This window comes from Choloepus didactylus, chromosome 2 (genome assembly GCF_015220235.1).
Source record: "Choloepus didactylus isolate mChoDid1 chromosome 2, mChoDid1.pri, whole genome shotgun sequence".
NCBI classification, from domain to species: Eukaryota; Metazoa; Chordata; class Mammalia; order Pilosa; family Megalonychidae; genus Choloepus; species Choloepus didactylus.
In genome coordinates this window covers 193217740-193243376 of record NC_051308.1, presented here as the reverse complement: position 1 = coordinate 193243376, position 25637 = coordinate 193217740, and the positions used below count along the sequence as shown (strand labels likewise).

The 25637-nt window shown below is 39.3% G+C and overlaps 1 protein-coding gene across 4 annotated transcripts in view; it reads right to left on the bottom strand.

The window, feature by feature from the left end:
* Window positions 1-25637, bottom strand: part of YIPF1 (Yip1 domain family member 1) — a 68926-nt gene that overhangs the window by 30595 nt on the left and 12694 nt on the right. For all 4 annotated transcript variants that reach the window (XR_005215366.1, XM_037827174.1, XM_037827173.1 and 1 more), the window contains 6 exons: window positions 24630-24793; window positions 22002-22082; window positions 18331-18418; window positions 15019-15135; window positions 4965-5131; window positions 4418-4600 (listed from right to left, as the gene is read on the bottom strand). Coding sequence is in view for 3 of the 4 variants with exons in the window: in XM_037827174.1 (XP_037683102.1) it covers window positions 4418-4600; window positions 4965-5131; window positions 15019-15135; window positions 18331-18418; window positions 22002-22082; window positions 24630-24793 (800 nt within the window). In the remaining variant the exon portion in view is untranslated. The remainder of the gene's footprint in view (window positions 1-4417; window positions 4601-4964; window positions 5132-15018; window positions 15136-18330; window positions 18419-22001; window positions 22083-24629; window positions 24794-25637) is intronic.

Sequence of the window (25637 nt, the reverse complement as noted above, 5' to 3'; positions counted from 1 at the left end):
CCAGGTGAGCGTTCTTCTAGACTCTAGGCTCAGAGTACCTGTGGGCTCTCATGGCTTCTATATTTCCCTCTACCACATCTGCCATCACACTAAACTACAACCGTCTCTTTACTCTATTACATGACTGTAAATGCCTTTTTAAATACAGCTCCCATTTATTGAGCACTTACTACATTATCTGACATAATCCTCATGGCAACTCTATGAGGTAGTTATTTTCATTTGACAGATTAAGAGACTCAGGATCAGAAAACTGTTGTTTGATCAAGTGGGCATGGCTGAGTGGTGGAGCCAGGACTCAAAGTGAGATCTGTTTAACTCCAAACCTCAAGCTCTTAATCACTTCGTTATACAGTCTCTCCTCCAGGGCAAGGAATGTGTCCTTTTCCATCTTTGTGTCACCAGCACCTCACACAGAGACTAGCACACTAAGTAAAAGATAAATTCTTAATGAAATGAACTAGGACAGATTACTGCTAAACCAGTTGGCTCTCAGCAAAAACCTTTAAAAAGAAAGTGCTAGGTAGGTTTAACTCATAATTCTATAGCCTGGAAATGAAAGGCTTGATAAGTGCTTCCACTTACAAACTACAATTTAGCTGTCAAAAATCAGAAGGAAGTGGAGGAGGGAAGACATTAGGGAGGACCCCTCCATCTGCCTTTCAAGGACTGTGAATCCTAGCTTTAGCCAAGAAAAATACCAATCTCACCAGCCTCTATACATTTTTTGTTCAAAGGAAAGACGAATTGGTTAATATATAAAGGACCTCTGCACATGTACAGCTCCCTCTTGAAGTCAGTGCCTTAGAAAGGTAAAAAGATAAAAAGTCACCAGCTCAAGAACCATTTCATCAGCTATGCTCTCCATCAGCCAGAAGGGGGCACCAACACAACACGAAGGAGCTCTCAACTAACACGGTCCTATTCTGCGTTAGAGCTTCAACAGTCCTTTCCAAAAGTTTATAGCTGTTCCCTTTTTCTGCATACTATCTCTACAGCTTGTCACATTCCCAGTGTTAATTCCACTATCTTAAAAAGCCTTCCTCCCCAGGCCCCCTTCCTATAACTGTTTTTCTGAGTTGGGGAAAGAATAGTCCCTAATTTAAGGGGCCAGTGCTGGGCCCCTCCAGTTCCCTCAATGGTGCACTGAGTCAGGAAGCCCCCGTGATGCAGGAACTATGCCTTTCTTCCAGGCTATTAGAGGAAACCAACTGCAGGCGGAATGAGCCCGGCGGCCCAAGTTCTAAACCTGCCTCCACTATTGCGCTGCATTTTGAACAAATCATACCACCCACTCCTGCCCCGTGGGCCTCAGTTTTCTTATCTGAAAATGAAAAAGATGATCTCTAAGGGTCTTTACTTGGACAAGCTATAATTCTATGATTCATTACTTCCACAAAATCTTAATAACAATCACGGCTATCATTTGGGGGGGGGGGAGGTGCCTAACTGTGTGCCAGGCCTGATCAGTATTCTGCTCAATAACCCTGTAACAGGCAATTTGATCCCCATTTTAAAGATGAGAACATTCAGGCTCAAAGACATAGAGGATTTCCCAAGGATACATAACTATTATGTGTGTGGGCTAGGATTTGAATCTGGTTGTGTCTGGTTCCAAAGTCAATGCTCTTCAGTTCTCTAACATGCCCTGCTACTTGGCACCTAGTATATGCTCAGCCTAGATCTTGGCACTGTGGAGGCCTCAAGGATGATTCACACACAGACCCAGCTCCCTAGGAGTAGGGGTAGGTGAGTCACCTAGCAAAAAACTCAGGCGACTGGGTTCTTACATCTCCAAACATATGGGCCAAGGACACACCCTCTGGGGGCTTCCTTAGTCATCCCTGCCAGGTTTGTTCCAGGACAAACTTGGAGACTGTTTATCTGTGCAACTGCTGAGGGGTCCTCAGCAGTTGTGAGGCTGTCATAGGCCTGACTGCACTAAGGCAAAAACACCAACCTGTGTTCCCCAAGGGAGAGTTAGAAAGCCAAGCTGTCTGGTTCAGTCAGTGCCCCTCAGCTCAAGAAACTTCCCTGCCAATTCCTCTTTCTAACTTCCAATAATAATGTCTTCTGTTTGCATGGTTTCCATATTTTTTCATGTTGCAGAGGCTATCACCCAATCCTTACAACAACAGTAAAGATGTTACTACAGCCTGATCAGCAACTTTTTCTAAGTGAGGAGGTGAGGGTCCAGAGAGTGGAAGAACTGGGACGAGAACCCAAGGCACCCAACTTCCGGTTCAGTCACCTTGCATTGTACATCTCCTCCAGAAGATAAAGGAGGCACTCTCCATAGAGGGGAAAAGAACTCTAGGCACAGTGGGCCCTGGCTAAACACCAGACCACAGATAATTCCCTTCAGAGAGAACACTGCCCTCTCCTCCAAGAAGAGGTCCTATACCACGCAATTACCTCCCTCCTCCAATGCCCTGCTCCTCTGATTCCCTTACAGAACTGAACAGAGCAATGCCTTTTCTCCTGCCTTTTTCTCATCACCAACTTCTCAACCAGGAATATAATGGATAAAGAGTTCAAGAGGGAGATGGGAAGACTCCAGTGAGAGGCAGTTATTTATAACAGAAAGGGAATTGTCTGGAGTTTTTGTCTATTTATTAGTTGTATTACCTTGGACAACCCTTACTGGGGCACTAAGGAGGAATAAGAGGCAGCCTTATCCTGGCAGGTTCTAATCACACAGGGCTCATTTAATAACATCTTTACATCTAAACAGGTCTTTGCATTATATAAAGGACTTTCACAGCCATCTGAAACTCACAAAAGCCCACAAAAATACAAATCTCTTTTGACAGATGAGGAATCCAAGTTTCTAAGAGTTAAGTCACTTGCCTATTATGCTCACAATGGTAAGCAGCATCCAATCCAGTGCTCTTTTCTACTTTATAGCTCCTTTAGAAAGGTCCTGGGCAGAAAGATGGACAGGTAAGTGCTATCTTCAGTGCTATTTATCCCAAAAGGGACTAACAGGTACAGGAGGAAACATCCTGCCACAGGTACCAAGTGAAAGCAGGCTCCTAATATGTAACACCTCCCTGCTCCCTTGTCCAATCTGTCCCACCCCTCTCTATCTCTTACAGAAATGAACAGGGCAATAATGCCTTTTTTCCTGTCTCTTTCTCTTCACCAACTTCTCAGCCAGGAATAGGAAAAAAATTCAGAAGAGAGATGGGAAGATGCCAGCGAGAGGCAGTTAAGTTACAGTGGAAAGAAGAGTCTTCTTCAGCAGACAGAAAGGTCGTAACAGCATTTTAAGGGATTGACCCAGGTATTCCAAGTGCCAGAAGAAGACGATAGTATCGTCACTCAGCCATGAGTCAAACCAACAGTGCTGTCTCAAGAGTTTAAAGCTTAGGCACATGTGAAATACATGTAAACCAGATCTGTGTTTCAGAACTCTGCATGCTTAATGATAAAGTATCAAGACTTAATTAATGCAATTAATGAGAAAGGTTGACTATGCAAAGATACTAGAGATCATACATTGCCAAAGAAAGATTTACTCCCACAACTGAGAACTTGACCAAAGGCCTGGACACATGCTGTGTGGACATTTCCCACGGGCATGTTCTTTTCTTCCTCAGTGACGCTGACACTCTTGGACTCTGCTTTTTGTCAAAACGTGCATCAGGGCTTGTTAAGGCCCTGGACAGAAATTTTTGAGCACAGTGTGCGAACAATATATAAAACCATGTCTCCTTAGGATCAAAGAACAGGGTCTAATTTTTAGAGGACATTCAGGAGACAAGTTCTATGTTAAGTGCTTTATATGCATTATTTTGTCTAATCCTCAGAACAACCCAATGTGGCAGGAAATACTACACCCATGTTACAGATAAAGAAATTATGATTCACAGAAGTTAGATAACATGCCCAACTCATACAGGCAGTGAGTGACAGAGCTGGTCTTCAATCTAGGCCTGTCTAACTCAAAACCACATCTCTTCCTAAAAAGACACCTAAACACATGAACTCAAAAAGTGTTTTAAATGTTGTTCACCTTTAAAATAACTCCATGTTCCTATATTTGACTTCACTCTCAAACTTCCCATCCATGAAACTTTAAATCTCAAAAATCTTTCTAGATATGTGCAGAGAACCAGAAAAGGCCAAAGGCAGAACTCCTTCCACCCCTGCTCCCTAACCCTATTTGTAGATGCTCATCCTACCCACTCCTCTCTCTGGCCAGAATCCAAATCTTAACCAAATTTCAGAAATAAGGTAAAACCAGAGATTACAATCAAATTCTCATGACTTAACCACTTCCCACCTAGGAGAGTCTAGTCAAACTGATATTTATTCCATGAAGTCAGTTTTAAAACCATCATGTCTAACAGTTTGAGGTCTTTTAGTATTTGCATATTAAGCACACCAAAAGAATGAAGGAATGAGACCATACCAAACAGCTCACAGAAAGAAGCATATGAAGCAACACAATTGTCACAACTGTGGCCAATGCAATGCGCCGGTTATCTTCACGAACAGCTGGCCAAAATGTCATCGCCAAGACAGACCCTGAGATGCCCAGGGCAATCATGACTAGAATCCAACGAACAGCTTTCTGGGGGATAATCCACAGTATCTGAAAGAAAAGAAAAAGAGGGAGGGTAGAGGTTCTTTGGTGGCATTTCAGAGAGGCATTTGTTCATTCTGGGCACACATGCTTATAAAAGCCAATAACAGCTGCACCCCTCACTGCCATTCTGGTTTTTCAATACAGCCTGGAGAAACACTACAGCACACAGATGGAGGCAAATGCTTTCATAAGGAAGGCTCGAGACCCAGGGAAGGCACTTGGCCTTCCACCCACCCTTCACGCTGAACTTCTAAACTCCAAAGGTATTTTTCAGGAGCACATGAGGTCTAGGCTGGAAACGATGCTGGCTGAATTTTCAACCAAGAATAGGGTATCACTCAGAATCTGCTCCAAAAGTAGAGGTACTTACAGCTGTGGGAATATAAATGAAGAGTGAATATCCATAGACGCACACAATTTCCAAAAACGAATAGGAAACGATGTTCATAACTTTGCTGTTTCTCCACATGAGGAAACCCCAGAGTGCGAGAGGAATCAGCCAGGCGTAGGCATAGATGATTGTAGCTGCTATGGACACTGAGAATGACAGGACACAAGCTTTAATCCCCACCATGCCTTTAAGATACTATCAGAGCCCTTCCAATGTCATACTGTACTTATTTCCTAACACATCCACCTACTTCATTGGACCATGGGGTCCAGATTGTATCTTACTCGTCTGTCTATTTCCTAAGCCTGGAAAAGTACCTGACACATAGAAGACACTCTATACATATTTTTTTAATCCATGAATCTTTAGCATTTGTGTTTGTGGTGATCACCAGTAATCTCTCATATGATTTTTATAATACACTTAATAACTAACAACTAATATTAAATTGAATCAAGAAACTGAAATACTTCAGAAGAGCACAATGCAAGTGTTTAAGTACACTGAGCATTTCAATCAAATAAAAGCCAACTATCCCCTTGGAAGAACACATCCTCTTTCCTAGTGTAACAAAAGCTGACACTGATTTCTTTAGCAAATTTATTAAAATGCCCTGGGTACAGATTCACTTGTTCTACATGGTATTTAGAGTTTCTCCTGTCTCTGAAAAGGGGAGTTCCAGTTCATTGATGAATTCCTTGACATATTCTCTAGTTTCACCTTCTTTTTATGTCATTCTGTCTCTGTGCTGGAAATGCTATTTAGTGGCTCCTCAGGGCAGCATTGTTCAGTATATCACCGTATCTCTCTCCTCCTCCAGTACTAGCATACCCCAGAGGATTCATTTTCCCTTTTCTGGAGGGGATCATAAAGTGTGGCTAAGCCCATGGCCCCAACCCTTCCTACCTGAAAATCAGCAGGTAATTCTCTTAATACTCTTGGCAAGAACAAAAAGACCCCTAGCAATTAACAGTCAGATTCTGGTTAAGACATATGATTGGAAAGGATTATGGGAACGGCAGAGTAAGGAGGTCCAGGAATCAGTCCCTCCACTGGAACAACTAATAAACAGGCAGGAACTGTCTGAATCAACTATTTTGAAACTCCAGAGTCCAGAAGAACACTGTACAGCATCCAGGGAAGAGTGGGAGGAAGAGGCTGCTAAATTACAGTAAATACCAGCAAAGTGCTCTCTCCACACCCAGTGGTTACTGGCACCCATTACCCACTCCAGCAACAGTCAGCAGGGGGCTCTGGTCCATGGCATAGCTTGCTGGTGTCAGAAATGGACATAAAAATCCACTTCCCCAGGATCCAGGGAGGGAACGACTGATCGACTGACCTCTGATCACTGATCACGAGTTTGATTAGTGCCTTCAGATTGCTGGGGGCCTTGCTGTACGGGAGGTCACTGTTCCAACCCACCCCTGATGAAGGTGGTGGAATAGACTTCCTGAGAGCTGTGGAGGACAGCTGAAGGGCTGCATTTGCCAGGCAGGTCAAGAAACTGCAGCTTTGGGGAGCTGTGGAAGAAGCCCCTAGTGTCCTCCTGGTCCTGCCCTCTCTCCCTCTACAGGGTAGTTTAGAGCCAGCTGGTGCTCCCTTTTTAGGTCCCTGGCTTGTTCCAGCTGGGAAAGACCGATTTGAGAAAATTCTTCAGCCTAATCTTCCTCTGGAATTTGCCCTCTAGGAAAAAGCAGCTTGAGACAAGGAAAGAAGTGTGAGAAACAACTGAGGTAGATGGCATGAGGCAACGACTTATCAGCTTTAAGTCCTGCAGTGAAATATCCAGGAGAGGGAGGGCTGTCTCCTGGGAAGTAGAGGGAACATTCAAACTCCTGTAAACAGGAGAACTCCTAAGCCATTAGCGAGCACAAGCCCAGAACAAGACACAGGCCCAGAAAAGACAAGGAGGATGCTGTACTTAGCATTCGCCTTGGGTGGACCTTCCTGATGGGAGGGCTGACACTCAAGAAAATCTCTGTCATATCACCAGCTATTTACAAGCTCAAGAAACAGATATCTCAGGGAATAAATCCCAGAGTAAGCATTTTAAAATATTAAAATGTACAGTGTGCAAAGAAGATTACAAGACAAACAAAGAAACAGGAAATGATGGCTCATCCAAAGGAAGAGATAAAATTCAGAAAACACCAACCAAGAAGACCAGACTATGGACATATTGGCTAAAGACTTTAAGAAAATGATCCTCAATATGTTCAAGGAGATGAGGCAAAATACAAAGAAAGAATGAAAGGATATCAGGAAAACAGTGAATGAACAATATGTGAATTTCAATAAAGAGATAGAAATTTTTAAAAGGAACCAAACAGAACTACTCAAGTTGAAGACCACAATAACTGGAATGAAAAATTCCCAGGAGGGTTTCAACAGCAGACTGGAACTGGCAGAAGAAAAAATCAGCAAACTCAAAGGCTAGGCAATAGAAATGAGTCAGGCCAAGAAGCAGAGAGGAAAAAGAATTATAAAAAGCAAAAATAGTCTAAGAGATCTCTGGGACACCATCAAGTGTAAAATATATGCATTATGGGAGTCCGAGAAGGAGAAGAAAGAGAGAAAGGGGCAGAAGGAATATTCAAAGAAATAATGGTAGAAAAATTTCGAAACAGCAAAAGACATGACTATGCAAAACCAAAAAGCCCAGAAAACACCAAACAGGATAACCTGAAGAAAAATATACCCTGTCACACACTGATCAAACTGTTAAAAGCCAAGTTTAAAGAGAGAGTCCTGAAAGCTGCAAAAGAAAAGCAATGTGTTATATTCAAGGGAATCCCAATAGATTGAGTGCTGATTTCTCATCAGAAACATGGAGGCAAAGGGACAGTGTGTTGAAATACTTAAAGTGTTCAGAGAAAACAATTGCCAAAGAAGAATTTTATATCCGACGAGACTTTAAAAAATGAGGGAGAAATTAAAACATTCCCAGATAAACAAAAGCTGAGAGCTCATTACCACCAGACCTCCCCTAAACAAATGCCAAAGGGAGTTCTTCAGACTAAAAGAAAAGGACACTAGGCAGTCATTCAAAGTGGCATAAAGAAATAAGGACCTCCGATACAGGTGATCATTTGGGTAATTACAAATATTGTATTTTTTTGGTATGTAACTCCACTTACTTCTAAACAGGTGCTACATTATAGTAATGATATAAATCTATGATTTTGGATATAAAATATACAAAACTAAAATTTATAATAAGTAAAAAAAAGGTGGGGGACCGGAGGGGTGTATGTGTATGTGCATCCTACTGAAGTCAAGTTGGTATCAAAACAAATATGATTGCCATATATTTAGGATGTTAAATTTTAACTCTATGGTAATCCCAAGGAAAATATATGAAAAATGTATCCAGAATAATTGAGAAGAGGCTTAGTACAGTACAAAAAAATCAAATAAACATGAAAAGTAGGCATAAACAGAAGAAATGAGGGACAAAAAAAGGTATAAGACTTACAAAGACTAAATAGCAAAATAGCAAAAAAAAAAACTACTGAATTATCAGTAGTGACTTTCAATGTGAATGGGTTAATCTCCCCAGTCAAAAGGCAGAGGATGGCAGAATGAATAAAAAAGCATGACCCAACCATATCCTGTCTACAAGAGATTCATCTTAAATTCAAAGACAAAAGTAGGTTGAAAGTAAAAGAATGGAAAAAATATATACCATGCAAGTAGCAATCAAAAGAGACCAGGGATGGCTATAATAATATCAGAATAAAATAGACTTTAAGTCAAAAACAGTTACGAAGGATAAAGATGATCAGTATATGCTGATAAGTTCAATTCAACAAGAAGATGTAATAATTATAATTATACATCCACCTAATAGCAAAACTCAAAAAAATATGAAGCAAATACCAGGATTTGAAGGGAGAAATTGACAGTTCTACATTAATAGTAGGGGACTTTAATACACCACTTTCAATAATGGATAGAACATCTACGCAGAAAATCAATTAGGAAATACAAGACTTGAGCAATACTCTAAAGCAACTAGACCTAACAAACATACATAGAATACATCACCCAACAACAACAGAATACACATTCTTCTCTAGTGCACACAGATCATTCTCCAGGAGAGACCATATGTTAGGTCACAAAACAGGTCTCAATAAATTAAAAAATATTGAAACCATACAATGTATCATACCAATCACAAGGAATGAAGCTAGAAATCAATAACAGGGAGAACTGGAAAATTCACAAATACATGGAAATTAAACAATGTACTCTTCAACAACCAATGGGTTAAAAAGGCTATCATAAGGGAAATCAGGAAATATCTTGAGATGAATGAAAATGAAAATACAACATACCAAAATTTATGGGATACAGCAAGGGCAGTGCTAAGAGGGAACTTTATAGTTCTAAATCCTTACATTAAAATATAAGAAAGATTTCAAATCAGAGACCTAACCTCAAAACTGGAGGAAGTAGAAAAAAGAGCAAACTAAACCCAAAGTGAGCAGAAGGAAGGAACTAAAAAGAAAAGACTGGAGATAAATGAAATAGAGAATCAGTAAAACCAAAAGTTGTTTCTTTGGAAAGATTAATAAAAATTGACAAACCTAGACTTGACTGACAAAGAAAACCTAGACTAGACTGATGCAAAAAAATATGAGAAAGGACACAAATGACTAAAATCAGAAATGAAGGGGACATGACTACTGTCCCCACTGAAATAAAAAGGACTCTAAGAGGATACTATGAAAAGCTGTACACCAACAAACTAGATAACCTAGATGAAATGGACAAAGTCCTACAGACACAAAGCTACCTACTGATTCAAGAAGAAATAGAGATGCAAGGGATGGAATGATTGGGAGTTCTTTTTTACTTTTATCTTTTATTCTTATTTTTATTATTTTTGGTGTAAGGAAAACGTTCAAAAATTGATTGGTGGAATAGCTAGCAGTAAATACCTGAAACTATCAAACTACAACCCAGAACCCTTGAATCTTGAAGATGATTGTATAACAATGTAGCTTATGAGGGGTGATAATGTGATTGGGAAAGCCATGTGGAGCACACTCCCCTTTGTCCAGTGTATGGATGGATGAGTAGAAAAATGGGGGCAAAAAAAAAAAAAAAAAAAAAGGCCAGTGTTCTTTTTTACTTTAATTGTTCTTTTTCACTTTAATTTTTATTCTTATTATTTTTGTGTGTTTGGTAATGAAAATATTCAAAAATTAATTTTGGTGATGAACGCACAACTATATAATGGTACTGTGAACAACTGATTGTATGCTTTGTATGACTGCATGGTATGTGAATATACCTCAATAAAACTGAATTAACAAAACAAAAAGTAAATGAATAATAGGAGGGATGGGAGGGAAGGGATGTTTTAGGTGTTCTGTTTAACTTTTATTCTTATTCTTTTTGTGTGTGTGATAATGAAAATGTTCAAAAATTGACTGTGGTGATGAATGCACAACTATATAATGGTACTATGAACAACTGATTGTACACTGTGGATGACTGTATGGTTTATGAATGTATCTCAATAAAACTGAATTATTTAAAAAAAGAAGAAGAAATAGAAGATCTCAACAAACCAATAACTACTGAAGTGACTGAATCAGTCATCAAAAACCTCCCTACAAAGAAAAGTCCAAGACCAGATGGCTTCACAGTGGAAATTTACCAAATATCCTAAGAGAATTAACATCAATCCTGCTCAACTTATTCCAAAAAATTGAAGAGGAAGAACCATTCACCAATTCATTCTTCAGGGCCAACATCCCCCCCATACCAAAGCCAGATAAAGATACCACAGAAAAGAAAATCAAAGACTAACATGTCTTATGGATATAGATGCAAAAATCCTCAACAAAATACTAGCAAGTAGAATCCAACAGCACATTTAAAGGGTTATATACCATGATCAAGTGGGATTTACCCTTGGTATGCAAGGGTAGATGAATGTAAAAAAATCAATTAATACAATATACCACATTAACAGAAGGAAGGAAAAAAAAACCAGATGATCATCTCAAGTAATGCAGAAAAGGCCTTTGACAAAACCCAGCACTGCTTCTTGATAAAAACACTTAGGAAACTAGGAATAGAAGGAAATTTCCTCAACATGATAAAGGGCATATATGAAAAATACACAGCTAATATCATACTTAATGATTAAAGACTGAAAGCTTTCCCTCTTAGATTAGGAACAAGACAAGGATGTCTACTGTCACCATTTATTCAACACTGTACTGGAAGTTCTAGCAGAGCAATTAGGCAAGAAAAAGAAATAAAAGACATCCAAATTGGTAAAGAATCCACAACAAACCTCCCAGAGCTAATAAATGAATTCAGCAAAGTAGCAGGGTACAAGATCAACACTCCAAAATCAGTAGTGTTTCTATATACAATCTGAAGAAGAGAAGAGGAAAACAAGAAAAAAATTCTATTTATAATAGAAACTAAAAGAATCAATTATCTAGGAAAGATATAACTAAGGATGTAAAGGACTTGTATACAGAAAACTATAAAACATTGCTAAAAGAAATCAAAGAACACCTAAATAAATGGAAGTACATTCTGTGTTCATGGACTGTAAGACTAAATAATGTTAAGATTCAATTCTGCCCAAAGCAATTTACAGATTCAACATAATCCCAAACAAAATTCCAACAGCCTTCATTGCAGAAATGGAAAAGCCACGCATCAAATTTATATGGAAGGGTAAGGGGCCCTGAATAGTCAAGCCATCTTGAAAATGAAGAATGAAGTTGGAGGATTTACATTTCCTGATCATAAAATGTATTACAAAGCCACAGTGATCAAAACAGCATGGTACTGACACAAAGACAGACACAGAGACCAATGGAATCGAATTGAGAGCTCAGAAGTCAACCCTCACATTTATGGCCTGCTGATTTTTGACAAGGGGGACAAAAAACCACCTAACTGTGAAAGAACAGTGTCTTCAACAAATGGTGCTGGGAAAACTGGATCTCCATTTGCAAAAGAATGAAGGAGGATCCTGCCTGACACCATATACTAAAATCAACCCAAAATGGATCAAAGACATAAATATACATGCCAGAACTATAAAACTCCTGGAAGAAAATGTAGGGAAGCATCTTCAGGACCTTGTGTTAGGCAATGGTTTCCTAGACTTTATACCCAAAGCATAAGCAACAATAGAAAAAATAGATAAATGGACTTTCTCAAAATTAAAAAAAATTTTTTCCTCAAAGAACATTATCATGAAAGTAAAACCACAACCTACACAATGGGAGAAAATATTTGGAAATAGGGTTTAGTATCCAGAATATATAAAGAAATCCTACCACTCAACAACAGAAAGACAAGCCACCCAATTAAAAAATGGGCAAAAGACTTGAATAGACTTTTCTCCAAAAAAAATATACAAATGGCCAAAAAGCACACGCAAGATGCTCAACATCATCAGCCATTGGAAAATGCAAATCAGAACCACAGTGACATACCATTTCACATCCACTACAATGGTTACGACCCAAAAAAAAAAACAAAATGTAAAATTACAAGTGTTGGAAAGGATGTGGAGAAATAAGAGTACTCACTCATTGCTGATGGAATGTAAAATGGTATAGCTGCTGTGGAAGATAAATTGGCAGTTCCTCAGAAAATTAAGTATAGAATTACCATATGACCCAGCAATCCCACTTCTCAGTGTATACCCAAAAGAACTGAAAACAAGGATTCAAACAGATATTTGCACCTCAGTGTTCCTGGTGGCATTATTCACAATTGTCAAAAGATGGAAGCAACCCAAGTGTCATCATCAACTGATAAATGGATAAACAAAATGTGATACAGTCACACAATAGAATATTATTTGGCCGTGAAAAGGGAATGAAATTCTGATACATGTGACAACATGAAGAAACCTTGAAGACATTATGTTGAGTGAAAGAATCCAGACACAGAAGGCTTATATATGATCTCACTGATATGAAATAATTAGAATAACTAGAATATAGGTTACCAGGGGCCAGAGTTGGGTAGGGAATAAGGAGTTAAGGCTTAGAATGGACAGTTTTATTTGGGACAATGGAAAAGTTTTGGTGGTGATGGTAGCACAACATTGAGAATGTAACTAACAGAACTGATTGATATATTTGTGATTAAAAGGGGGAATTTTAGGCTGAATATATGATACTAGAATAAAAATTTAAAAAAAAAATTTTTTTAAAAACCACATGATTGTCCCAAACATGTTTAGGTCCCTAAGCAGTTTCTTCATGATGGAAATTCCCTCATTAACCTAAAGGTAATTTTGCTGACAAATTGCCTTTTTTCTTTCGGATAAATACGGGAGGGGAAAGAGAACTACTACTATGGCTATAGCTACCACTTATTGATCACCTACCAGGCACCAGGCATCACACTGAGAGCTGTTTTGAGAGGCAATGTAGTATAGTAGTTAAGGGCATGGACTAGTACTCCATGGGTTCCAATCCTAGCTCTGCCACTTACTAGCTGTGTAACGTGGGTGGTGAGTTACCTAACCTCAACCTCCTGTTTCTGTTTCTTCATCTGTAAAATGGGAATAACAACAGTATAGTACTTTGTAAGAGTATTATGAGAATTAAGGGAGCAAAAACAGGCATACTTAGAACAGTGATTAACAAAAAACAGAAGCTCAATCAAAAATTAGCTTTTTATATTAACTAATATGAACACACATTATTTCATATAATCTATATCTCAAATATTTCAGAGATGAGGAAAAGGAACAGCAAAGGGTGGGTCACTCTTCTGTTTCAATATACCTATACATACCTCAAGTAGAGATTAACACATACTGATTACAACAATGTTCACTTACCTGTCTTCCCTGTCTTAACCACTGAACCTTGAAGGCGGGGTCTACATCTCATGGATAACATTTATTGAGCTAAACTCAAGCCCAAGGTCATTTGATAAGTGGAGCTAGAACTGAACTAAGGGCTGACTCCAAAATCTGGTCTGACTCCAAGATGGAGAAGGATAAGAAGGGAAGAAGAAAAAGTTGACTTTTACACACACACACACACACACACACACATATGTAAATACATATATATACACATACAGGTATATATACATATATATAGTAGGTTTATCAAACTCTTTTGTACAAAGTACTAGTCTAAACTCTTCACATATAACAATTCTTTATTCTTATAATAGCTTTATAATATAGGTATTACTATTCCCATTTCATTGATGAAGAATCTGAGGCCAAGAAAGATTAAATAACTTGCCCAAAGAAGAAGCTAGTGAATGGTGGAGCTGGAATTTGATGGCAATGGTCTGGTTCCAGAGCCCATGCCCTTATTCAGCCAGCTATATGGCCTATCAACAGGAGAGCAGACAGAGTGAGAGAACTGAGAAAGTGGCAATGAAGGTCAATCTCCTACAAAGTCAAACTTCCTCATTTTGGGGTGTTTGCCACCTGCAAGTCCCTAAAAGCTGTTTTTTAGTTACCCAATACCAACACAAGAATGGAATGCCATCCGCAAGACCATCACCGAGACATAATTACTCTGCATTTTACCTTCCAAGCCTTGACCATTTGCAGACTTCTCTTCAACAAAGTTATTGACAGCATAGACATAATTTTGAATGATCAGTTCTCCATTTTTCTCTAGATGTTTTATAATTAGTGGCTACAGACTAGCCTAGCTAGTTGAGTCATCACAACTTAAATAATAATGTCCCTATTGTTTCCAACATTTAGACAATACAAATAATACTATAACGAAGGCTTTCAAACACACTGCTTTTTACTTATTTTGTATATTTTCTCAGGATAAATTCCAATTGCAACTGAGCCTTGCCTTATAGCTTTCCAAAAGATTGTGTTTATATTGATGGGTGGCAAACTCAGCACAGTAGGTATGTTTGAACTTTTACACACAGAAAGTAGGGGCTGCAGTGCCTAGAGACAGGGGCCTGAAAGGTCACTGGGTAAAAAAAACTCACGGTTACAAACTGCCAGCATTCCAAATGAGTCAAGCTATTCACTAACCTTTTTGGAATTCGGGCACATAATGGTAAGTCTTCTCTCCCAGATGGATTAAGAAGTTGGAAAGATTCCCACTAATTGCTATGGCAAAGACCAACGTGGCACATATCCAAAAGGGGCCTGCAAAGGAAACCAGAAAATTGACAGACAAGAAAATGAAGCACCTGCTTTTAGACTCTTCCAAATAATTTCTTATCTCCCTCAACCTATTCATGCAAGCAAGGGAAAATTAATTTTAGATACAATCAATATTCGTTTAATGGGAATTTTCTTTTCTAAAAGGTCAAAACACAACACAGTAATTAGCTGCCTTAAAGACTAGGTGGACTGGAATGCAAAGGCCAAAACTCCTTCCACAATTAGATGCATAAAGACACTAATTTGTACATAGCTTCTTTTATTGAAGGATTATTAAAAAAAGAAAGAAAGAAAGAAAAGAGGAGAGGAGGGGAGGCAGGGAAGGGGAGGGGAGGGGAGAGGAGAGGAGAGAAGAGAAGAGAAAAAAGAAAAATCAACTCATGGTCATTTTGTTAAACCTTCACCATCAGGATATAGGAAGCAAAGATTACTTCCCTTATCTAAGTGCCAAATATTAATTCCAGAGAAAAATATCTTTAATCAGATAAGGACTTCTGCAGTGTAAGTGAAGAGTAGGGCACTTTAGGGCAGAATTAATCTATCAGTCTGCCATGGTTGTGTTTGTGTGTATGTGCGTATTTTAGGTTGTCTTCATTTTTTTTTTTTAATGAAAAAGTAATGTGTGCACATTGAACAAAAGGGATAGAGAGAAAAGGAAGCTTCCCTCCTTCTCTGTCCCCTAGCTACCCATTTCCCCTTCCTAGAGCTTACTACCATAACCAGTTTCTGGTGAAGCCTGCCAGAAATATTCTATATACATACAAGCAAATGCGTATGTGTGTTGTGTGTGTGTGTTGTGTGTGTCTTATGCAAGTGATAGCATACATATATATCTTTGCTCTGCATCTTTCTATTTTCACCTTAATATATTCTGGAGATTCTACCATAGCTATTCATAAAAATCAGCTTATTCCTTAATATTTACAAAATTTTCAACTGAGTGGATACATACTCCATACTTTGCAAACCTCTTTCATCATTGCCTTGATTTCATGAATATTATTTAGAAAAAGTACTATGTTAAACAAACATAATTTTTAAACAAAGACATCTTAATAAATTTTACAAATTTCAATTTTCAATTTCACTAATAATTTGCAACACTCTTTGGGATAATTGCAGGTAGTAATATCTAGATGAGTGTTTTTCAAAGCCAAGCACTGCTCCTGAATGTGGGAAAGTGAACAAAAGCAATCAACTGGGATTTTCAAAGAGCCCCCCATATCATCTTTCCACAAACCACCTGTTTACTCACTGGACTACAGGCTCTCTACTGGAGACAAGGACTGAATCTTGTTCAATGTATTATTCCGAATGTCTAGCACATAAGAGATATAAGTAAAAACAAAAAACAAAAAGCTTTGTTGAATGAATTAACAAAACTGATCATGTTGTAGATGGGCGGAGACCATTCAAACAATGACCACAAGCGGCCAAAATATTAATTGATCATACCCATATAACTAGAAAGCAAATAATACTGTATCCTTTCATCAGCCATTATTAACTAAGCACCCACTACCCGCTAGGCCCTGGGCTAGATGCTGGGGACATGAAGCATAACAGATGCAGCCACTGTCTCCAACCCAGACACACTGGGAAGATAGACAAGAAAACATTTCATCTCAAGTGTTTTGAGAGACAGAAATCCAGGGTGCCCATGGGAGCACCAAGGGAGGGCACCAAACCTACAGCACATGGTGATTGAGCTGGTGTCTAAAGAAGAAGAAGAGTGTGCCAACTGAAGAAGGAATAAAGGAGCAGTCCAGGGAAGAGGGACCCCAAAGCAAGAGAGAATATTTTGAAATTAAGGAAACTTGGGGTTGAGAGTAGCCAGAGATTGGAAAGATGGGCCAGGGCCAGAACATGAAGGGTCTTAGAAGCCCTGTTAACATGTTTGGAATTTATCTTGAGGGCAATAGGAAGCCTAGTAAGATACTGATACTGAATTAAAGACTCGTGCAGCATTCTCTGGTTCCCCGATGCCCTAAGCTACCTAACAATCCTGGCACAAAAACAGATGGAGGGAGGATATTTTCAAGGGGCCTGCAAGGTCATCAACACTTGTCCAACCACCATCCCTGTCCAGCCCAATCTCAAATAACTCACTCTTGGACCAGCCACTGCTCCTAGCAAGAAAACTTTCCTAGCCCTTAGCATTCTTGTCCCCTATTGTCATTATCATCTCCTTCCCCTGTCTGCAACCCTGCAGTGAATACTCACTGTTTAAGGATAAAATCCAAATTCCCCAGGCTGATATAAACAGCCCAGCAAGATCTAGGCTCTAGAACTTCTTCAGCTAGCCCCATAGGAAGCATGGCCTCCAAACAGACACAACCAGATCTCAACCCAGGGCCTGCCATGTTGCTTCATACTGCCTAATCTGTTTACCCTTCCTGCCAAATTCCTACTCTTATTATGGGGTGGGGTTGAGAGGGAGCCTTAATTTAGATTGTATCTGTAACTAAAATTTCATAATATGCATTTTTATGTTATGCAATATTTCTAACATACGGAAAAGCACAAAGAATGATAAAATAAATATTGATGTACCCATCATGTCACATTTTCAAACCTTTTTAATGGTCTCTTACTATTCGTATCCTTCTACAACTTGATTTTTTTAATTCAACATTGTTCTGAAATTTATTTAACAGTAGGCCACCATTCGTACAGCCCTTTCCCTCAGGAGCACTGGTGGACCTCAGAGCTTTGCTCAGACAGCAGGAAGATCAGGGATTGTTACAGACTTCCAGGGCTGCTGACAGAATCCCAAGGGAAGCCAGCCCAACCAAGGACAGAGCCGATCCTCAGCACTGTTAAGGAAAAATTGTTCAAGTATCTTCTTCACAGTCACCACCTACCATCAAATCTTCCATACATTAAAATAAACAATGTCCTCCTAGACTAACTGACTTAATTTGTCTCAAGTTTATAACATTATGTGAAGACTTTCAAAGGACACACTATCACTGTTAATTGAGGCATTAATATAATATATAATTGCATTTTCCCCAAAATTCTTTGCAAGGGTTGCTTCTGAAGCTCAGGAGAATCTAATGAAAGTTTGCATGCCCCGCCAACAATGTACTCCTCCAACTTTGCAGGCAACACACATACTCACCTGAGTTCAACTGGTATATATATGCTAAAGAATCAAAATGACACCAAACATACCGTAGAGATCTGGATTGCTGCGAATATATAATCTCACAAAGTTTTTTCCTGGTATTGGCAAAAGAGACCCCTTTATCCTGTCAAAGACCTGGAAAACAACACAGCAGTAAGCCCACTGAAGATTTAATTAAAAAAAAAAAAAAAAAAAAAACAGTTCAACAAATTAAATGACAGCAAAATTAAAACTCAGTTATAGAGCTTTTATGATTATAGTACACTCAAATGCCAATAACCCTTTACTTTTTTTTTTAACTATTTAATTTTTTTTAATTTTTTTTTGAAATAAATTCAAAGTTATATGAACAGTTGCAAAAACAATACTAGCCCCATATACATAATTCCATCACACCCTGACCACCCCTCCCCCAGTAGCTCAATCCACCAACTTTAACTTGCTGTCACTTTGCTATTTCTTTCCCTCCCTCCCTATCATCCATCATCTGTTGCTCTGTCGTCTGAACATATGAGAGTTAGCTGCACACATCCTTGAGCATTCACTATAATTCACGTATACACTTCCCATGAACAAGAACATTCTTTCATGCAATCTTATTAAGTGCAGCTAAGAAGTACAATAGATTCAACAATGATAAAAAGCTTACATTCTATATTTCCTTTTCCTTATGTCTCAACTGTGTCCCTTTGAGCCACCTGTCTTCTATCCTCCTGTCCCATCCAAGTTCATCCTTAGTATTCAATTGTCATCTAGTTAGACTGACTTTTTTTTCAGTTGTGGAAACATATATACAGCCTAAATCTTCCCATTTCACTCCCTCCCTAGCCTTTCATTAGTGGGATTAATCACGTTTAGAATGTTGTAATGCTCTTTCCGACCATCCATTACTAGAAATTTCCCTTCACCTCAAACAGCAACCCTACACTCATTTCTTAACTCCCCATTGCCCCTTCCCCCATTTCTCTTAACCCAAACTCTACTTTTCATCTCTATGGTTATATTCTCTGATAATTTCTTTGTGTTTACTGTGGGGCTTAAAATTAACCTCTTAAATCCATATCAATCTTGTTTCTCTTTGATACCACCTTCACTTCAATAGGACACATAAACTATGTTCCTCTACTCCTTCATTCCCCCACATTTATATAGTTGTCTAAAATTACATATTTTACATTGAGTTCAAAACCACTGATTTGTCCTTAGAGTTTGTGTATTTTATATCATGTAGGAAGTGACTAGTGGAATTGCAGTTCAAAAATTATTGACTTTTATTTGTATTCCATTGTGGTTGGAGAATGTGCTTTGAGTATATTCAATGTTTTTTTTTTTTAATTTCTTGAGGCTTGTTTTATGTCCCAGCTTATGGTCCCTTCTCGAGAAAGATCTGTGATCACTAGAGAAAAGTGAGTGTCCTGGTGATCTGGGATGTAAGGTACTATATACGTCTGTTAAAATTCTCTATATCTCTTTCTTCTTTCCCTGTCTCTCCTCTAGCAGGGCTTCCCTCAGAATCTGAAGTAGGGCAGGTCTTTCATCGGCAAAGTCTCTCAGCATTTGTTTGTCTGTGAAAAATTTAAGCTCTCTCTCAAATTTGAAGGAGAGTTTTGCTGGATAAAGTATTCTTGGTTGGAAATGTTTCTCTCTCAGAGTTTTAAATATGTCATGCCACTGCCTTCTCGCCTGCATGGTGGACACTGAGTAGTCACTACTTAATCTTATGTTGTTTCCTTTGCATGTGGTGAATTGCTTTTCTCTTGCTGCTTTCAGAACTTGCTCCTTCTCTTCAGTATTTGAGAGTCTGATCAGAATATTTCTTGGGGTGGATTTATTTGCATTTATTCTATTTGGAGTTCGCTGGGTATTTATGCTATGTGTATATATATATTGTGTAGAAGGTTTGGGAAGTTTTCCCCAACAATTTCTTTGAATACTCTTTCTAGACCTTTACCCTTCTCTTCCCCTTCTGGGACACCAATGAGACTTAAGTTTGGATGTTTTATTTTATCTATCATATCCGTGAGATCCATTTTGATTTTTTTGATTTTTTTCTCCATTCTTTCTTTTGTTCTTTCATTTTCTGTTCTGTGGGCTTCTAGGACACTGAGATGTTGTTCGGCCTCCTCTAGTCTTGTATTGTGAATATCCAGAGTCTTTTTAATTTGGCCAACAGTTTCTTTTATTTCCATAAGATCTTCTATTTTTTTATTTACTCTTGGCAATGTCTTCTTTATGCTCTTCTAGGGTCTTCTTTATGTAGCTTATATCCTGGGCCATGGTCTTCTTGATGGCCTTTAAATCCTTTGCCATGTTTTCATTCCTCGATTGTAGATCTTTGATTAACTTTGCGAAGTATACTGTATCTTCTGATATTCTGGTTTGTGTGTTTGGAGTTGGATTCTCCATATCTTCTGGTTTTATCATATGCATTAAGATTTTCTGTTGTTTTTGGCCTCTTGGCATTTGTTTTGCTTGATAGAGCTCTTTCAAGTTGTAAAGAAAAAGGGATATCGATCTAATTTTTCAGGAGCACAGTTTGGTGACGTACGCTTTCTATAACTAACCAGCAGATGGCATCTGTGAGTCACCTATATCCCTCGAGTCAGTTCTCAACCTTTTTTCTGCTTTGTGTGGGGAAATGATTCTTGTGGGTTCAGTTGGAGAACTCAGTTTGGGTGTGTTGCTGGAGCTGTCTGCCCTGAATGTGGGGCGTGTGTACGGGTAGCCAGGGAGGAAGGGCAGTTCTAATGTTCAAATCCCCCAGGATCCCGGAGATTCAAGGCCACCGCACAAGTCTAAGCCTTCATTTCAGTTCAGCCCCAGCCTCTCATTCTCGCTGATCCATAAACCACCAGACTTGGCATAGCGTCCCTGGGTTCTCCAAGCGGATCTCCCCTCCCAGCCGCGCTCCTCCAGTAGCTCAGCCAAGGGAAGGCTGTGCTACATCATCAGTGCGCACCATCCCGTAAGGGAAGCCCCAGGCCACCAGGCCGTGCTGCGGCGCACTCCCAGCCTGAAGCAAAAATGGCTGAGCAGGTTGTCTCAGCCCCCTCCTCCTTGCACAGTTCCTCCTTCCCAGCTCCGGGACAACTGGCGGGGCTTTGGGCTGTGGGCACGGCCCTGGGCAGGAGTTTATCCAGCCCTCCGGGGGCTAGCTGCTAGCCGCAGGGTTTCTTTCTGCTTCCGGCTCTCCCCTCCATTCCCCCGAACCCAAGGGTATCTGCTGCGGGCTATCTTCCCGGCCAGACAGCAAGAGGCCGGCCCAGCCCCCTCTTGCTGTGTTTTTCTGCGTGGGTCCCACAATTGCTACTGGAGCCGTTCCTTTTTTTTTTTTTTTTTTTTCCTTAAACCAGCCAGCTGGTCTCCATACGCTGAACCCTGGCTTTCCCAGCCCACCACGTGGCTGCGGGTCTTCCAGCCAGCTTACTCACTCATTTCAGAATGCCGACTCCTGGTTTCAACAAGTATACGGCCCCTCTGGAGCTAGGAGCCCTCATCCAGTTGGTGTATCGCTGTAACCGGTATTCTAGGTCACTTTCTGGTTTTTAGCTAGTGTTTTTCACGGAGGCATTTTTTTCACCCTGTCTCAGCTAGCCGCCATCTTAGTTCCTCCCCAACCCTTTACTTTTTAAAGACCATATCCAGTATATAGAAGGCTTTCACATTTTTAATTGTTTAACCACAGAAGAAACAGGAAAAGTAAAACTGGTTTCCAAACCTGGTAAGTGTCCACATCAAAGAATGTTTGATAGTATTCAAATGTCCAGAAGGGGGAGCTTTTCTTCTGTCCAGCAAGTAACTGTCAGAGATAAAATAAACAGAATGCACACAGAAGCAATCCCTAATTCCAGCTGTACAGAGAGAGGGGGCTGATCTAATGGAAAACCAAGATGTGAAAAAGACCAGGCTCTTCTACATTCATCAACCCACAGCTAAGAAGATCCACCTCATGGGATTATAGAGGGGATTAGATTAAATATTATACACAATATGTAGTACATATAATATATATACACACACACACACAGAGTAGGCAGTCAGTGTATCTGAAAGCCTTCCCTAGTCCATCATTTCAAGAGCCTTACCACTATCACCACCTGAATTGTCAAAAATCTGATATACTGATTCACATGAAATACTAAAACCTAAAAATATTATTGTTCTGACAAAAAAAAACAAAAATTACAATTTAGAAGAGACACGTGAGGAGGTGCCATGCCTGTCCCAACACCATGGCTCTTCAGTGCAGAAAGCAGGCCCCACAGCAGGATCCTGACTGCCTGCTTCAGATATCTGAAGAGGATTCAGGCAGCAAAAGACACAGATTGACTCTGAGTAGCTTTGCAGGACAAGGGCAGGTGTTATGAACAAGATAACTGTTCATAATTACAAAGGGATAAATGTGCACAGTTCAAGTTGTCCAATAGTAGCCTGGGCTGCCTGGCATGTTGTAAATAGCCCACTTCTGGAGGTATTCAAATGTTGTCTTTCTGACATATCACAGACAGCATCTATATCTTGGAAAGGAGACTAAAATAGAGGACCCCAAAGGTTCTTTCCAACTGTAACATTTTAAGATCATGAACAACAAAGACCATATTCTATACCCATACCAGAAACTCTATACTTTTAATTGAAAGACAAGCTGTTACAACTTCAGCTTTACTAGAGATCCTATCTGATACAAATGGCCAAGGAATCCTTTCACACCATGGACTACTGGCAGCCTCTTCCCAATCCACAGGCAAAATTAAGAGAATGGATAAAAATTTTCAATTTTAAGATTTTTCTTCTATATGTTTCTTCTTAAACATTTGATGCCTGCTGTTATTCAGCATACTTATAATCACTCCTGTATTATGAGGGCACTAACAACTTTCATTAGCACTTAACATACTTAACTCTAGTATAGCGGTGATAAGTGCTGGCTCTGGACCTAGATTGCCTTGGTTTAAAGTCCTGAACTCTACCTGCAAGTCATGTCCTGGGGCAAGTTATTTATGCTCTATCCCACGGATTTCTCATTTGTAACATGAGAATAAAAATGGGATTCATAGGATTGTTCACAGGATTGTTCTGAGGATTAAATGAGATAATCCAAGTAAGACCAGGCTCTGGTCTTTAGATGGTGTCTGGCAGCTACTAAACACTAAATAAATATTAGCTGTTGTGATTATAATGGTTACAATAGTCAACATATTATTTTCTCATATTTCAGATGAGGAAACCCAGGCTTAGGGTAGTTAACATACCTCACCCAGGACCATACAACTATTACTACTGGCATGGCAAGGATTCAAACTCAGGTCTCTGTGGCTTCTAAATCTGAACTTTTGCCACAATATTGAGTATTTAATGGAATTTAATTTAGCATAAAATTCAGTACTTATTTTGATATTTAATGGAGTTCCAAGTAAAGTACCTGGCATCCAAGAGCTACACTATTTTAATAAGCCTGTGAACCCACTTCTATAAACTGAGTGCTCCTCTAGTACATTTCAATCATGATTCAATTTATAAGATATTAATTGAAAAACTACTTTTCTGAAACACACCAATGGTGTAGAAATATACATTTGTGATAAAAAAAAGTCACCTGATATTCATCATCCAACCAATTAGAGAAACCTAGAAGTCACCCAGATGCCTCCCTTCCTTTCCTTTACCCCTTTTTCCAGTATGTCCTGCTGAACCCAACCCTTAAACATTTGTGTCCGGCTCTAGCTCAGGCTTCATCACTTTTAGCCTAGGCCACTTCAATAGTCTCCTACTTGGTTTTCTGGTCCCCAGTCCATCTCCCTCCAATTTATACTCCACATGGCCACTGTAGGTTAAATTCTATCTGAACACATTGCTTAAAAGCTTTCAATAGCTTCCCATAGTTTTCAGATCACAATTCATGCTCATTGGGTTGAATTCTTGCCTATCTCTTTTGCCTGATCTCCTGTCTTCACCTATGTTTTGTTCCCAATGTATTTAAGTTCTCACAGTTTCCCATCTATACCATGTTCTTTCATGCCTTTACAATTTACCAAATCTGTCCCTTTTACTAGATCACCCTTCCCCACCTTTTTCCCCTGGCTAATTCCTACTCTTTCACCAAGACTCAGTTTGTCATTGCCTTCAGGAAGCCTTCCCTAACCCCTTTCTTTCTGCTCCCACAATCCCTGGTTTCCCTTTACCATTGCACTTCCAACGGATAACAACGGTCTGTTTGCCTGCTTCCTCCACCAAGGCAGAGTCCATGTTTGATTGACCTTTGTGTTGCCACTGCCTGGCACTGTAATGGCATGCAGCTTAAAGAAAAAAATTAAAAGGATAAAACATTTCTAAGACAAGACTGAACCTCAGTTTTGTCAGAGTCATCGTTCCCCAGTAACTCATCATCCTCTTCTCTTCCCGAGCCTCTTGGGGTGCCTAGCTGATGTTTTCCAGTTTCACCAGAATCCTCAATGCTTATCGTGGTGGCATCTGGATTTGCCGCTAGAGAAGTGGCTGCATCACCAAATTCTGAAATCAATTAGAATTCAAGGGTATCAGAGATATTCTCCAAACTGGAAACGCTACACTTTTAATTTGAAGAAAAGCTGTTACAACCACAGCTTTGCTGTGGACCGTATCTAATACAAACGGCTAAAAGCCCTGAAAAAAATCTCATCTAGAAATCAAGCTGACATAGAAAAATGATTAGGAAGACAACAGAATTTGGAGTCTGACCTGGCTTTTAGTCCTTTCTTAGCTACTTACTAACTGTATGAGCCTAAATAAATAATTTAGTTTCTATAAACCTCTGTTTTCTCATCCATAAAATGGGGAAAATAATACTTATGGGGAAGGATTTGGGGAGAATTAGGAATATTACCCAAGTAAATTCCCTAGCACAGTGCTTGGCCCATTGCAAGAACCCAATCTAAACCTCTCTTACTTGATTCAAGTTCAAAAAATTTTAATGGAAGTTATTTTTTCCAATAAGTCAAATGTAATTACTATAGAAAATATGGGGGGGGGGCGTTGAAAGTAGAAACTATAGAATGAAAATCACTCTTAATTCCATCACACAAAGGTAAATACTACTAACATTTTGGTATTTGTCTCTACATAGTACAATTTATAACAATGATGATCATTTATTCACTCATTCAATAAATATTTACTACATGTCTACAATGTGCCAAGTACTGATCTAGGATATGATAATGCTATTCAGGAATACCTTGAGATATTGTGAGCTTGATGCCAGACTACCACAATAAAGCGAGTCACCCAATTTTTTTGGTTTCCCAGTGAATATACAAGTCATGTTTACACTATATTGTAGTGTGCAAGAGCATTATGTCTGAAAAATAATGTACAT